Source organism: Alligator mississippiensis, chromosome 1 (assembly GCF_030867095.1).
Source record: "Alligator mississippiensis isolate rAllMis1 chromosome 1, rAllMis1, whole genome shotgun sequence".
NCBI lineage: Eukaryota > Metazoa > Chordata > Crocodylia > Alligatoridae > Alligator > Alligator mississippiensis.
Genome location: NC_081824.1, coordinates 353,601,371 through 353,616,265, shown reverse-complemented (window position 1 = coordinate 353,616,265; position 14,895 = coordinate 353,601,371). Strand labels below are relative to the sequence as shown.

At 41.6% G+C, this 14,895-nt stretch overlaps 1 protein-coding gene across 7 annotated transcripts in view; it reads left to right on the top strand.

Annotated features, from left to right (window-relative positions):
• ARHGEF7 (Rho guanine nucleotide exchange factor 7) overlaps positions 1 to 14,895 on the top strand; it is a 184,083-nt gene that overhangs the window by 131,271 nt on the left and 37,917 nt on the right. For all 7 annotated transcript variants that reach the window (XR_009459199.1, XM_059721073.1, XM_059721069.1 and 4 more), the window contains 4 exons: positions 4,365 to 4,503; positions 5,885 to 5,944; positions 8,859 to 9,005; positions 13,398 to 13,484. Coding sequence is in view for 6 of the 7 variants with exons in the window: in XM_059721073.1 (XP_059577056.1) it covers positions 4,365 to 4,503; positions 5,885 to 5,944; positions 8,859 to 9,005; positions 13,398 to 13,484 (433 nt within the window). In the remaining variant the exon portion in view is untranslated. The remainder of the gene's footprint in view (positions 1 to 4,364; positions 4,504 to 5,884; positions 5,945 to 8,858; positions 9,006 to 13,397; positions 13,485 to 14,895) is intronic.

The following is a 14,895-nucleotide window of genomic DNA, read 5'->3' as shown; positions in this document are numbered from 1 at the left end:
AGCCATTTTGAAAGCAGTTTATGTGCACTGAACTTCTGTTCTGTTACAGGTATGAACTGGTTTCTGATCACTTTTATACTGGTTTACCTGTAATTTCTGTCTGTAGCCCTAAAGCATTGCCAGAAACAAGTAAATATCGCTTGCTAACTCAAGTTAGGCTAAGTTCTTGTAAATTTGAGTTGGATCTGATGAAGTACTGTAAGAGCGCAGTTAGGTATTTCTGTTCCTTGAAAATGTTCAGATAGACAGACACTTTTATCTATGTCTCCAAAACAATTCAGAATACTGTAGATACTCTGGATTTTGATTTGATATTTCTGGGTTTATTTTGTGAATCCATGTATAGGTGTTTGCACACCTAATAGTACTAATGTTGTGTGGCACCCTGTTGTACTCTTGGAAGCTGCTCATGGTACTCCAAATAAGTCACAGCTTTAGAGGAAGAATATAAGAAATGAGGCATGGTAGAACAGTCCATTTCCTGTCATACTTTTCTCAGCAGTCATAGGTTTAGGAATGTCCTTAACCTACGGTTACATCCCTGACTATTTGGTTCCTAAACACATCCTCATTTGTCTGTTCCGTTCTTAACCTTGGTAATGTTCTTAGCCTCTACAACATCCTGTGGGAATCAGTTCAAAATGAGCTTTTGTTAATTAAACCCCCTCCCAAACCCCAAAATACTTTCAGTGACATAAGAAGTGCCCCAGTGTGAAGGGGCACCCAATATAATAATCAAGTAGCAGGTTTAAAACCAACAAAAGGAAGTATCATATATCTTTATCATAATATAAATATAATAGTTTCTTTTCTCCTTTTTCCAAACCACTCATGACTTGATCTTTCTCCCCTCTAGTTCCCGCCCCCCCAGTCCCTCCCTCAACATCTTTCTCAGGCTGAAGAGTTCTAGTCTTTTTTTCCTCTTAGGAATACAGTTCCATACCTTTGTTGTCATTCTTTCTACCTTTTCTGTTTCCTCTATCACTCTCGTGATATGGAGTGACTGGAATGGTTTATAGTAGGGATGTCAGATTTGGCCTGCGGAGCTGTTTGACCTGGTTGCAGGGCTCCAGGAGGGATTGGGAATTCAGGTGTGGGTGCACTGGCAAATTCAGGTATGTAGGGGGGTGAGCACTGGCTGTGTTAGCTGCTGCTGCTCACCCTGCCATTGTGAGGTCTGAATTCTGCTGCATAAGAGGCTTCCCGCAGCCCATATTTGGCTCATAAGGAATCCTATGGTCTGGATCTGACCTATGAGGGGTGCTGGTTTGGGGGAGCTGGTTGAATTTGACACCCCTGGTGTACAGCATTCAGGTTATGGGCATGTGAAGGGTTTACAGAATAGCATCATGCTTTCTGTTTTGTTTTCCAAAACGAAGAATCGTATTCTCCTGGTAGAAATCAAAAGTGTGCAGATGTTCAAGTTGTTTTTTTCTGGTGCAAAAATGGCTACTGTAGGGGAAAAAAAACCTAGTAATAATGAGAGAGAAATCATTCCCAGGAGACTGAACATCTGCATACTGTCCCCTGGCTTAACTCTTCCTGAGAGCTAGGAATGGAGTGGGAAGAAAGGCTCCCATGCCTTCCAGAGGCCAGGGTCATCCCAGTCAGGACAAGAAGCAAGGGACAGCTGCTTTTGCCCTTCCCATAAACCAGTAAGGTGAAGCCTGCTTCCTGGTTGCTGCTTTTAAGTCGCAGTCTAGCTGGGTGGAATGGGTTGTAAGGAAGCTGGCAGACTGAGAATTGGGCTTAGGGGCTTTCTGTGGGGCACTGAGCCAGAGCACCTGTCTGCTTCTCCCTGGAGTGGTATATGCTTATTTATCCTGCTGCTCTGGCTGCCAGTGCTCTAGATCCCAGTGGAGGGAGAAACCCTGCAGACTTCCCTGCCTGCTTCTCATACCAGAATCTCTGGCATGAGAGCCCAGTAGGGGTCTTTGCCCTGCTGGTCCGTGCACTTTCCTCAGACCAGGATCATCACAGTCTGGGGAAGGCATGAAAAGCATGGGAAGACAGGCAATTGTACACTGAACACTTGTATTGCTCCCTTTCCTGGAATCATTTCTAGTGGTCGAAATTTTGTATGTGGTTTAAGCATGAATGACTGGTGCCTCCCAAGCCTGGGGTGCCGGGGCACAATCTGTGGGTGGCAGTGTGGGCGGGGTGGCAAGTGGCGACCACCCACAGAAGCTGGCGGCAGTGGCAAATCTCAGGGTGTGCACATGCGCGCAGCTGCGCCCCCCCCTCCCCCCCCCCCCTGCGAGTCTCTTCTGTGGGTCTAAGTGTCTACAGTTAGGCTTATTTTTTCTAATGTGTTGTTCTGTACTTTGGTTAAGCTGAATTTATTCATTTACTACATTGCCCACTCACTCAGTTTTGTGCCATCCTTCTGTAACTTTTCACCATTGGCTTTGGGTTGGACTGCCCATAATAATTTGGTATCATCTGCAGATTTCTCTACCTCATTGTTTACTGCATTTTCCAAATCATTTGGAATTGTGTTGAAGAGTGACCTGGGGGAATAAGCTTTCGTTTAACTAGTTGGAAGCAAGGATTTTGAGTATGTATAATCAAATGCAAATGAGAATATTAGAAGTATATAATTAATCTTGTTCTCTGAAAAAAGTGGTTTAAATTGGATAACAAAATGAATAACCCATCTGCAACTTTTTGGGATGATGCTGATAATATACAAGGATTACATTACATACATACATACATCCTCCAGTACATAAGGTTGCCTGCTCAGAATAGTGTACTTTCTGGGGTAGAAGTTTCATCAGCAAATGGTTCTGAACATGCATCTTAGGGAAAACCAATTTCACTTTGTGTTCCTACGTCAGTTAAGTATTGTTAAAAAAATAATGTCCTTGACCTATACTAATTCTCTGAAATACTCATTGTGAGGAGTTTGAGAGACACCTTGATGTTTGTGAAAGCAGATATTAATGGTGCTATCATATGGCTCTTGTTCATTCACTTGCTTTTCAGCAAAAATATATACAAGTATTAGGGATTGTATGACGTTCTGGATTGTTTCTTAGTTGGTAGGGTTGGAAGGGACCTTGACAGATCATTAAGTCTGACCCCCTGCCATGGCAGGAAAGAGCACTGGGGTCAAACTACCCCAGCAAGGTGTTCATCTAGCCTCCTCTTAAAGACCCCCCGGGCAGGAGCCAGCACCACTTCTCTTGGAAGTTGGTTCCAGCTCCTAGCCACCCTGACTGTGAAGTAGCACCTCCTAATGTCTAGTCTGAATCCACCCTCTGCCAGCTTGTGACCGTTATTTCTAGTCACTCCTGGTAGTGCTTGGGGGAACAGGGACTCCCCCAATGCCTGCTGGTCCCCCCCTGACTAGTTTGTAACAGGCCATTAGATCCCCCCTCAGCCTTCTCTTGTGGAGGCTGAACAGGTTCAGGTCCCTTAGCCTCTCCTCGTAGGGCCTGCCCTGCTGCCCCCTGATCATGCAGGTGGCCCTCCTCTGGACCTTCTCAATGCTGTTCACATCCCTCCTGAAATGTGGTGCCCAGAACTGGATGTAGTACTCCAGCTGTGGCCTGACCAGTGCCTCATAGAGGGGGAGGATCACCTCCTTGGACCTGCTTGAGATGCATCTGTGGATGCATGACAAGGTGCGGTTGGCCTTCTTGTCTGCGTCCCCACACTGTCACGCCATGTTCATTTTGGCATCAATAATGATTCCAAGATCCTTGTTGCAAACTTTGCTATAAATTCACTAAATATCAAATGTTTTTAAAAATATTATGTCCCCCCCCCCCCAGTGGATTATTATAGTTTTCACACGTTTTTCATTTCTTTTTTTAAGAAATGTGAATATCTTAATGTCTGGTCACTTTTATTTGACTTGAAAAAGGGCAAAACATGAGGCAGTTGCTTAGTTTATACTCAGTGGGAATTTGAAAACAGTGGCTTGCCTTAGTAAAGACTGATTTAACAACTGCATAGTGTTTTCTGAATTGATCCTAATAACCTTAATCTATAACCTTTACTTAAATCAAGTAGCATTTACCAGAATAACGAACAGAATCTAATTGGACCCTAACTAGGCAACCCATATTCATGCAGATAGTCCTATATGAGAGCCATTGCTCTTGGAATTAAGGGTGGGCCTAAAGCTGTAAACTCCTTGAAAGAAGAGACAAGGGCTCTGACTAGTTGTACACAATTTGGAAAATGCCATCAGCATTCAGCAATTAAGATCTGGATTGCTTTTTGATTATCTGTTGCCTTGGGCAAAAGCTCACTTCAGCTGAAGGATTAGAATAATTAGAATAATTTTTCTCTTCTGTTCTCTTCATTCCTAATTTGATAATTTTTATTTTATTTTATTTTTTTTGCATGTTCAGTGAAGAACTAGGGGAATTCATGGAGATGAAAGGTGCCAACAGCCCTGGGATCCTTGTTTTGACCACAGGCCTCAGCAAACCTTTTATGCGTCTGGATAAATACCCCACGTTACTCAAAGAACTTGAAAGGCACATGGAGGTATATCTTATCAGCATTTATGTTCCAGCTTAATGATGATTTGACAGCAATTATTTTAAAGGTACATGTCAAACATGATAGGCCCCAAATTATATTCCTTTTATCTTAAAAGATATAGTAGGCTTAAAATTCAGCTCAGTAGAATTGTAACAACGTAGTAAATTCTTAGAAAGGTTATAAACAAAATCCATCCAGGGATATTAATTTATTATTCAGGCTTTTTAGATAGATTGTCTCTTGAGCTGGCTTCCTGAAATCTCTGCTTTATTTTTGTAGAAAGGATATTTTTTTTTTTTTATCTGAGAGGCCATTTCAGTAGTATTTCTTTAAAAGATTAAGCCTTTATTGCATTATGTCCAATAATAGCACTGGGACTGTCTCAACATGGTAGTGCATTTAAATGACTGAACCTGAATTTGATTTTAGAAGTTAGACTTTTTGTGGGGTTGGTACATCACATCTTTGAGTCAGCTGCAAATGTGTCTCACTTAACATAATTTGGAAAAAAAGCATGTGGCTGAATGGTGAAATTACAGGAAAGAGCAGCAGCAACAGATGCATACTAACCTTTTAGAAGCTGTGTAATGGTAGGGTACTTAAGCTGGAAATAATCAGCTGAGTACAGGGTCAAACTTAATTTTCCAGATCCTTTTCTGTGGAATCATGAAAGAATAGCAGTAGTATAACATTATTGCTAAGTACAGGCTGTCAAAAATCCCAAGGCTGAATCGATTCAATCTTTGCAGGTTAGTCTAAGCTGCATATCTTGAATCGATATGCAGGTGAACAGACGTTTGCTTTTGATTCCGGAAATGCAGCCACATAAGTGCAGATGTTCAAGTTAGAAGCCAGGGGAGGGGAGGGGGTGCTAGAGCATGCCTCTCTGCTTGGTTGGAGCAGACAGCTTGGGCCAAGGCTAGCCCACCTACCCTGTGAGCGGGAGCTTTGTGGGGAGGTGGAAAGCATGCTGGGGGGCTGTGAGTTGACTTGAATCTGGAGGATCTGGGACAGAAGTTCAATAAACTGATTTAATCTAAATCAGCTAAACTTGATACTGCATCCATCCAGGATTATTTGAAACCGGTTTTGGCCATTTTGAAAGCAGTTTATGTGCACTGAACTTCTGTTGTGTTACAGATTTGAACTGGTTTTTGATCGCTTATACTGGTTTGTATGTAACTTCTGTCCCTAGCCAATGGGAGAGACTGCTTATTCTTGCTACAAAAAGGCAAGTGTATAATACTAGAAGAAGTAGGCAGTAAAAAAGGGCAGAAAGGGTGGTTACAAGAGTGTTACAGCCTTGTCTATAGTGAAGCTAACATGACTCTAAAAGGTACGTTTATCATTATCAAAAATTAGGTTACTTTTTTTTCCTCTTTAGGATTATCATCCAGATCGACCAGATATTCAGAAGTCTATGACTGCCTTCAAAAATCTTTCTGTAAGAGTTAACATTTTTTAAAAAGTATCACCCTTTCCCCTTTCTTCTGTTTAAAAAAAAAAAAAAAAAAGGAAAAAAATGGTTACTGATTTTTGTGCCTTGTAACAACTTTTTTTCTTTTTTTTTCTTTTTTTTTAAACTTGTGAAATTGAAGGCCTTGATGCTGTGCTTAGGGTTTGTGAAGGAGTGATTCAGCCAGCTCCTTGATTTCTGTGCGCCCTAGTGCATAGGGTTACCATATGTCCCGGTTTTCCTGGACATGTTCTCTTTTTGGGTCCTCCAGTCTCAGTCCAGGTGTTTTTTTTTTAAATATCAACAAATGTCCAGGATTTTGCTCTGTTTTTAGTATCAAAGTTTTTCCTGGCATTTCTTAGCTTGCCCTAGCAAGGAGTTGCTTGGGGCTGGGCAAAATGGTGGGGGAGTGATTGGAGGCAGGGGGCATCATATGTGGACAGCATGCAGCCAGGTAGGGTAGTGAGAGCAGCCGTGGCAGTTGGATGCAGGTAAATCTATGGAGGGTGGTTGCTGGAGAGCCAGGGCTTGGGAACTGTCTGGGGGGTGAATGGCTATGTAGAGGGTATAGGTGTGGGGGGTGCTTGCTGGTGTTGGGGGAAGCTGTCCAGATGCTGGGGCTGCAGTGAGGTGGGGGAAGCACTTTCCCCTCCATCGGAAGGGAGTGGGAGGGAGGTCTTCGGGGGGTGGGGGGGGTGGCAGGGAGCTGCATGGCCAGGCTGGTGACACTGGGGCCAGTGCCTGTGCTTGCAGGGACAGGGCAGCTGGGAGATGCTGCGGGACTGGGGGGGAGCCAGGGGTCTGTGGGTTGGGAGTGAGGGGCATCAGCAGGGCTGGGGGGGCAGTGGCTTGGAAATGAGGGGGGCGGGGGCTGCTGTGGATTGGGAGTATGGCGCACAGGCAGTTCCAGCGGGCTTGTGGGTTGGGAGTGAGGGGTATCATTGTGGATGGTGACGGGGTGGAGGTGCAGGTTGGGAGTGAGGGGCACCAGCATGGTCTGGGGGACAGGGTACTGTGGGTCAGGAATGAGGGGCAGCAGCAGGGCTTGGGGGCCTGTGGATTGGGAGCAAGGGGCAGGGCATGGGCATATAACTGCCCACTTCCTAGCCCCCCACAATCATATTCCTCCCCCCCCCGGGCCTTCTCCGACAGATGTCCTCTTTTTTGAAACTGGAAATATGATAACCCTACTGGTACAAGTTAAGACATTGCTTACTACTAATTAGAGCTTCATTATTCCTCATCCCTGCCTGACCAGTCAGCCCCTCACACAAGCAGAGTATCCTTTTGCATCAAGGCCTGTTTTTCTAAATGCTTCTTAATGCTGGATTTGCAATGTCATTTCTGCCCTCCCCACCCCCACCTGCCCCCGATGGAGAGTCCAGTGCAGAGCCTATGTTAGTACTGCTGGAATATGCTAGAAGGAGAAGAATGATCAAAAGCCCACCTATTCTTAAACCCAGAACAGAACTGGGTGTTGCAGAGAGAAGGAATAAAGGTTTTCTCTGAAAAGCTTCATGAGACATGGGGCAAATGGGGAGACCAAATAGAGAGGGAAGGACATGAGAAAATGGTTAACAAAGACTTAATGTCTGCACAGTTAATATATTTTCTTTACCAAGTGAAACCATAATGATATGGAACATACTTTAGGGTTGTTAGTTGTAGCTATGTTGGTCTGAGGACAAAAGCAGACAAGGTTCTTTGGGTAAATGTGATATCTTTTATTAGACCAACCAAATAGCTGGAAAAATTGTTCTTTTCAAGCTTTCAGGCACAAACACCCTTCTTCAGGCATAGGCAGAGTCTGCTGGTGTTATGTCAAGATGTCTTCACTACTCCCACAATAACTGCACCCCACAATAGAGCCATCACCTTTCCTGGATCTTACATCTGCACCTCCAAAAATATAATATATGACATCTAGTGCACTAAATGCCCTGATGGAAAATATGTAGGAGAAACCAAACAAACTGCATATCAGAATGAACGCATACCCAAAATCTATCAAAACAAAAATACGCAATTACTTGTGGGTGCCTGCTTCTCACAAGGCAAACCACTCTTTCTAATCTCTCAGTTCTAGTCCTCAAAGGGAATTTACAGAACACCTTTTGTAGATGAGCTTCACTTCATAAATCTATTGGATACAAAAAATCATGAATTAAACATGGACATTGGATTTATGACGCATTATAATCTGCCTGTCGTCTGATAATCCCCCGTAATCTGTCTGTATTTTACCAGCTACATTCTTCTATCACCAATTCTACATTCCACTTCCCCCTACCACCTACCTGTCTCACCTATTGTCTCCCATTCCCTCTGATCCTCACTGCCACAGACATTTGCATTTTGACCGATCTGCATTTTGGCTTCTATTCTACCCAGGAAAGCACACACAACACCAGCAGACTCTCCCTATGCCTGAAGAAGAGTGTTTGTGCCCAAAAGCTTGCAAAGAACAGTTTTTCCAACTATTTAGTTGGTCTAATAAAAAATATCACATTTACCCAAAGAACCCTGTATGCTGATTTATATAAAAAGCAGCTATATTCCCTCTTTCTAGTTGGCTAGCTATTCATAGGCAACAGTTTTATTAAAGAGGAAAGATTTGAAAGAGAATGAAGTAGTAACTGGATGGATAATTTTAGAGCAATTTTGAAACTACTCTACTAAATTAAAAGGAAAAGCATTGGTATTAACAGAAATGTAAATTTAAGTAGTACTTTGAACATTTCTTGCAATGGAATATATTCAATTTGAAACAAATTGTCTGTGTCCTGTATCAGGTACTCCAAGCATAGTGTTGTAAATGTGTAATATTTCAGCTGACACTTGCTCCCTATAAGTTGCGTTTGCAGGTACACCACCTTCATAGTATTTTCCTTGTATCTAATAGGCACAATGTCAAGAAGTACGGAAAAGAAAAGAACTTGAACTCCAGATACTGACAGAAGCTATTCGCTGCTGGGAGGGAGAGGACATCAAAACACTGGGCAATGTAATTTATATGTCCCAGGTCATGATTCAGTGTGCTGGAAGTGAGGTAAGGTAGTTCCAATCCTCATTATGTATTTTTTCCCTTACTTTTCTGCAGTTACAGTTAAAAATGAATGCTGGGTACTGAACAGCAGAAATAAAAAGACCACTCTAAGAAGGAAAAAAAAATCTAGACTAAATGCACTTGTATACTAGCTTGCCTAAAACTTATAAATGTACTTGTTAAAGTGCTTGCTTCGATTTATAAGTACAAGCCCCGCTAAAGTTTGACTGAAGCTTAGCCAAATAGAGCTGTTGGAAACACTTTTTAAAATAACCTTAAGAGGTTGTAAGTGTCTCCAAAGTGCATAATTAGAGAGAATTTTCACTTTGCATGCTTACATTATAAAAGAGTCTGGCAAAGCAGTTATTACCACATGTAAAGAGAGTTTGGAAATGCTTATTTTACATTGCATCCCAGACACATTCTCCCTTGGTTTTTTGGACCTCTTTCTCAAGTGTTTAATATTTAAAAGAGCTCAATCAGGGGATTGAGTGATTTTATTTTTTTTTTAATTTAATTTAATTTTTGTTTTATTTTGAGGGTCAATAATGGAATATGACGGCTTTGAGGTCACTGAGTGGTGATACAAATATAGCACCTTGTATAAAATAAGAGAGGTCATAGAGGGGAATGATTTTCTTGAGGAGATCTGCATAAGGATTGAGTCCAGACCTTAAGTAGCTTAATCCAAGTGGGAAGGCTGTGAAAAATGAATTGACAGTATTACAAACTGAGTATGTAGAGGAAAAGATGTGCACACAGGGCATACAGTGTGAATTAAAAACAAGCAGGAATCTTACTGGGATAAGGCACAATGCTGCAGTAATTGGGACATAAACATAAAACATGCAACATAAAAAGAATAAAGAACCCAGGCATATTCATTCATTCATTCATTCATACAAAAGAAACAAGCACATGAACACACAGATAGTTAGACAGTCCTGCAAAGGTTAAGGTGTTACCAAGTTCTGAAGTTGCTCAGGTCAGTTTGGTGGCCAACCAAACTAACCACGAGGGCTGGAGTTAGGTCTTGTTGGATGCACCCAAAACTACTTCTTGCAGGTGGAAAAGACTCCAAAGCTGTTTCTTTATAGTGATAGCTGTCCATACAAACTTACCCATTCCACTGAGTCAGACATGAAGGTCATCCTCCTTGTCTTGTTGGCAGTCTGGGATTGGTAGGACATGATCTTCTGGCTTTGTGGTCTGCAGTCTTCAGGGAGGTCATTGCTTGCAGTCTTCAGCCGTCAGGGTGAAGCATGATCCAGTATTTGGTAACCCTTAACCGCTGACTCGATGTTGCTGCAACCTTTAACAGTTAAACCAGAGAAGGCTATTTTCACTTGCTGTGAGAGGACTGTCTTCCTTCACCTTGTCACATACATACATCATTCACTCTTTTGTTACCTCTTTCCACATAAACCAGACATCCTGCAAACCTTACACAGGCATTTGCCTTATACTAAATTTAAGTTCTAAAATCATGAGACCAATAGGTCAAATATATTTATGCTAAGCAATAGGAAATTTAAAATACATGGGTAATTCCAGAGCACTAATAATGACTGATCAAAATATTATAAAAAGTAAGTCATAACAAGTTTATCTTAATGATTAAATATTTCATTATATAAAAAGAAAAAACAATATAAGCAATCAAAGTGATTTATAGTTACTGTAATACTACAAAGATCACCCTAAACTAATTTGAAATACTGGATGAATCATTATTTTATATTTTTAAAGTCATTTCAAATAAAACTTAAAAAAAAAAAAATGTAAATAGCCCTGTGGTATGTATTCAGACTTCTGCTAAAGGAACGTGCTAACATGGTAAATTAAATCCTTTTAGAACCCCAGTAAATGTGCATCTTTCCTAGCTGAACAACAAGGTCTCCCATGTGGGAGGTGAAATGTGTATGTTGGGAAACAAATGCTTATTGGAGATATTAGGGTTGATCCTGAGCTGGTGTAGATTTGTTTAATGGCTAAGCAAAGTATAGGATAGTAATAGTATACAAAAATGGCAAAACTCCATTGGAACATGCTGGATGAAGGCAAATTTCTACTATAGAAGTTTTATTTCTGCAGCTTTTCACTATGAAAACATACCAAGTGTTTATAAATTGCATTATTTCTCTTCTAATTTATCCCGTTTCTACACTGGTGTAAAAATTTCTGTGAACAGAGAAACAAAAATCCTTTGACAGATGTTTAAATTAATTCCTTAAAACTGTCAGAAATTAATATCTGTTGCCATCAGAAACTTTCTTTAAATTAGACATTTTAAAAAATGACACTCTCTCATTAAATAGAATTTTTAAAAAGTTCATCTCTTTTGTTTGCATGTGTGGTGTTTTGTTTTTCCCTTTGGCTTAAAAAAATCATGAACTGAAGATACCATTTAGTGGGATTTAGCTTCGTGGAAGCCTCATCACTTTTTGACCATATACAGAACAGTTTATTTCAATAGAAATGTGCAGGCCGGGGGCGATCTGGGCCATTTTTCGAACCGCGCGGGTTGTGGCCAGCAGCCCGGGCACACTGGATCGGAGAAAACAGGTGACGCGCTAGAATTAGTCACGGACGCTTAATGGTTGATTTAAGATTATTTTACTTACACCGAAGATGGTCGCGGTGCAGGCAGGAAAACTTGCTTGAGTTGCGGTTACAGATAGAAAAGAAAAGAGGCGGACTAGAGTTCCTTCCCGTGAACACTCTTCTAGCCCATCCGGTTGGAGGCTCTAAACCGCGAGCCCGTCGCACCAACCGAAGAAAGTACTCGAAAAAAACAAGAGCTCTGGATTCACTCACAGTTCACTCACACGAAGTTTGCTAGGCTCCGTGGATCCTTGTTTGCACGCAGGGAGAGGGATACGTCGAGGATTGCGCTCGGCGACGGGGAGAGGCTAGAGGCTGATCAGACCTCTGTTGTCTGCTTGAAATGCGCTGGGTCTGATAGGCTCCGCAGCACTTAGAGATCTTCACACAGCGTGAAGTCTCCTTCTCCTGGTGTTCGTGGAGTCCTCCAACTTGGGCGGAAACCACTCAAGCTTTTTATACGGCTAGCAAGCCAATCACTAGCCGCCACGTGTGAATAATTTAGAACTAGCCAATGGTGGGGCACAAATTTGAATACGAATGGCGGGAACTCCTTGCAACGTGCATTTCTGTGCTGCAAAGAAGAAATGCACCCTGCAAAGAAAGCTACTAGCGGCGGGAATTCTTTTGCACCTGGAGTTCTCCTCTGCAGTGGAAAACTCCACTGTGCAAAGAAGCTGCAATTTGGCGGGAACAATTTAGCAGTGCCGAAGCACACAAAACAAAAATCACACCCTTGGGTTGTGACAAGAAAAACTTGATCATGTTATGAATCCTTTTATGAAAGGAAGAGTCAGGAAACACCAGTTAGAAAAATAGATTCATTAGGAAATTGTAATCTTAAAATGAGCCTCACTTGGTAGCCAAAAAATATATCAGATACTAGTATTTGAAACCATCAACACTTCTTGTTTTGAAGTCAGTTGTTGAAACCGCTATAAATAAAATATTGTCTGTTAAGGACTTTATGAATTTTAAGAGACCTCTTTCATGATAGATTATAGAATAAAGCACAAACAAAATAAAAAGCCACATCTTCCCCTGTAGACTAAAGAACCTGAAAAAAGGGAAGTACCAGTAACTCCATGGAGCCGGCTAGGGTCCTTGCTATTAATTTTGTGAAAAGTGCTCAGCTTTTCCAGTGATGGGCAACAGTACAAAACCCTAAAATAGATTGAAAAAGTTCTGTAGTGATTTTTTGGAGGGCTCCACAGTGTTCTTCCTTGTTTTACTATGCATAGCCTTTAATGTTGAAGTATGTGACTGATGGGTGACATTTTTTTGAATGACAGGTTCTTGTTTTACTTATACTTGTGGGCTCATTTGTTTCAATTTATTCCTCCTCCAGTTGCTCCTAAAGCAAAAATACAATCTTCATAATGTTAAAAATGAGTTGGAATAGAAATATGTGGACATTCAGTGTATTGGCTTAAGTCAAATTGGATAATTAAATATATGTAGCATGTAAAATACTCCTCTCTCAAGTCGCAGAAAAGTTGCCATTAATTTCATCCAGGATATTAAAAAGTTAGGATATAATCCTCATGGAAGAATACAGGAGCTTGTCACTAGCCATTTTTAAATAGACTTTCAAATGCTGTTTGACTCTTCTTATTCTTAAGGTCAGATTTATTTTTCTAAAGTTAATTTTGCTAAGTGTGTATCAACTGGTAGGCAAAAAAAATTGTGGACACACCACATTGGTGAATGTCCTAAATAAAAATACTGAATGGGTCTACAGCCTTGTATTTAGTGAGTTAATTATTTTTTTCTTTCTTTCTTTTTAATAAGGAGAAGAATGAAAGATATCTTCTTCTATTCCCTAATATTTTGCTCATGTTATCTGCCAGCCCAAGGATGAGTGGATTTATCTATCAGGTAAAGCATTTGTTTTTAACATAATTCACAGCCAACTTAAAAGACCCTTTTAAAACTTGTATTCGTTTACTGTGCATGTACACTGAATATCAGAGGTGTAACAACATAGTCAGTTTTATGCCACAGTAGTATATCTATGGGGAGTCACAATTGTTCAGGTAATAGCATGCTGGATTGTAAGTTGAGACCTGAGTTTGTTTACGCTGCTGATCTACTATATGGTTGTAGGGTACTGTTCGTCTCTATGCTTCAGTTTCCTTTTATGGGCTACTGATACGTTCTTTGTAAGCTGCTTTTAGATCTGTGAAGGAAAATGCTGACATCACACAGACCTGGTACAGCTGACTGCTCACCAGGGTGCTGTTTGGGTCCCATCCACTTTTGGTCTGGGTACTCTTAAAGCTCCAGCAATCTGAGTAGGCTCCAGCATTCACAGTTCCTTGGTACAGACTCTGACTGTTTCATCTTTGTAGAAATAGGGTATCATGACCTAACCACCCAATCTGTCTCAGGACTAGTGCTGATTCTGTGGACTCTTCAGTGGCATAAGCACACCCTTTCCCAGAGCTCCAACCTTGTGAGGACTGTGAAGAGGTGAAAGGCAAACCCAGATAAATATGATAGTCGAAGTAATCTTGCATACAGACTTCATAAGAATGATAAAAACCAATCACTCTTTAACTAGTACAGGAACTAAGGAAGTGATACTCCCACTGTACTCCATGCTGGTGAGACCACAGCTGGAGTACTGCATCCAGTTCTGGGTGCCGCACTTCAACAAGGACATGGAAAAACTTGAGAGGGTCCAGAGAAGAGCCACCCATATAATTAGGGACTTACAAGACAAGCCATATGAAGAGAGGCTGAGGGACTTGGGCCTCTTCAGCCTACAGAAGAGAAGGCTGAGAGGGGACTTGGTAGTGGCTTACTGCTACATCAGGGCAGTACGTCAAGAATTCGGTGAATAGTTGTTCACCAGGGTACCCCTGGGGAAGACCAAGAGCAATGGATACAAACTGCTGGAAGGCTGCGTCAGGCTCAATTCCAGGAAAAACTCCTTCACAGTCAGGGTGTCCAGACTGTGGAATAAGCTCCCTCCAGTGGTGGCGCAGTCACCTACCCTGGAAATCTTCAAAAGGAGACTGGGCAGTCACCTTGCTGACCCCAGTTGTCTTTTCCTGCCTAGTGCAGGGGGACTGGACCTGATGATCTACAAGGTCCCTTCCAGCCCTTATTCAATTAATGTATCTATATCAATATGTTTTCCTGCCTCAGTTTCCTTATTTTTAAACATTCTTTGGGTTTAGATTAAAATCTTCCTACTGCGTTGTGGCTTCTCTTCTAAATCATGGAGTGAGTCTGCCGCTTTTGAGCAGTCAGTTTCCTTACTAGTCAGGAATTTATTCATTTG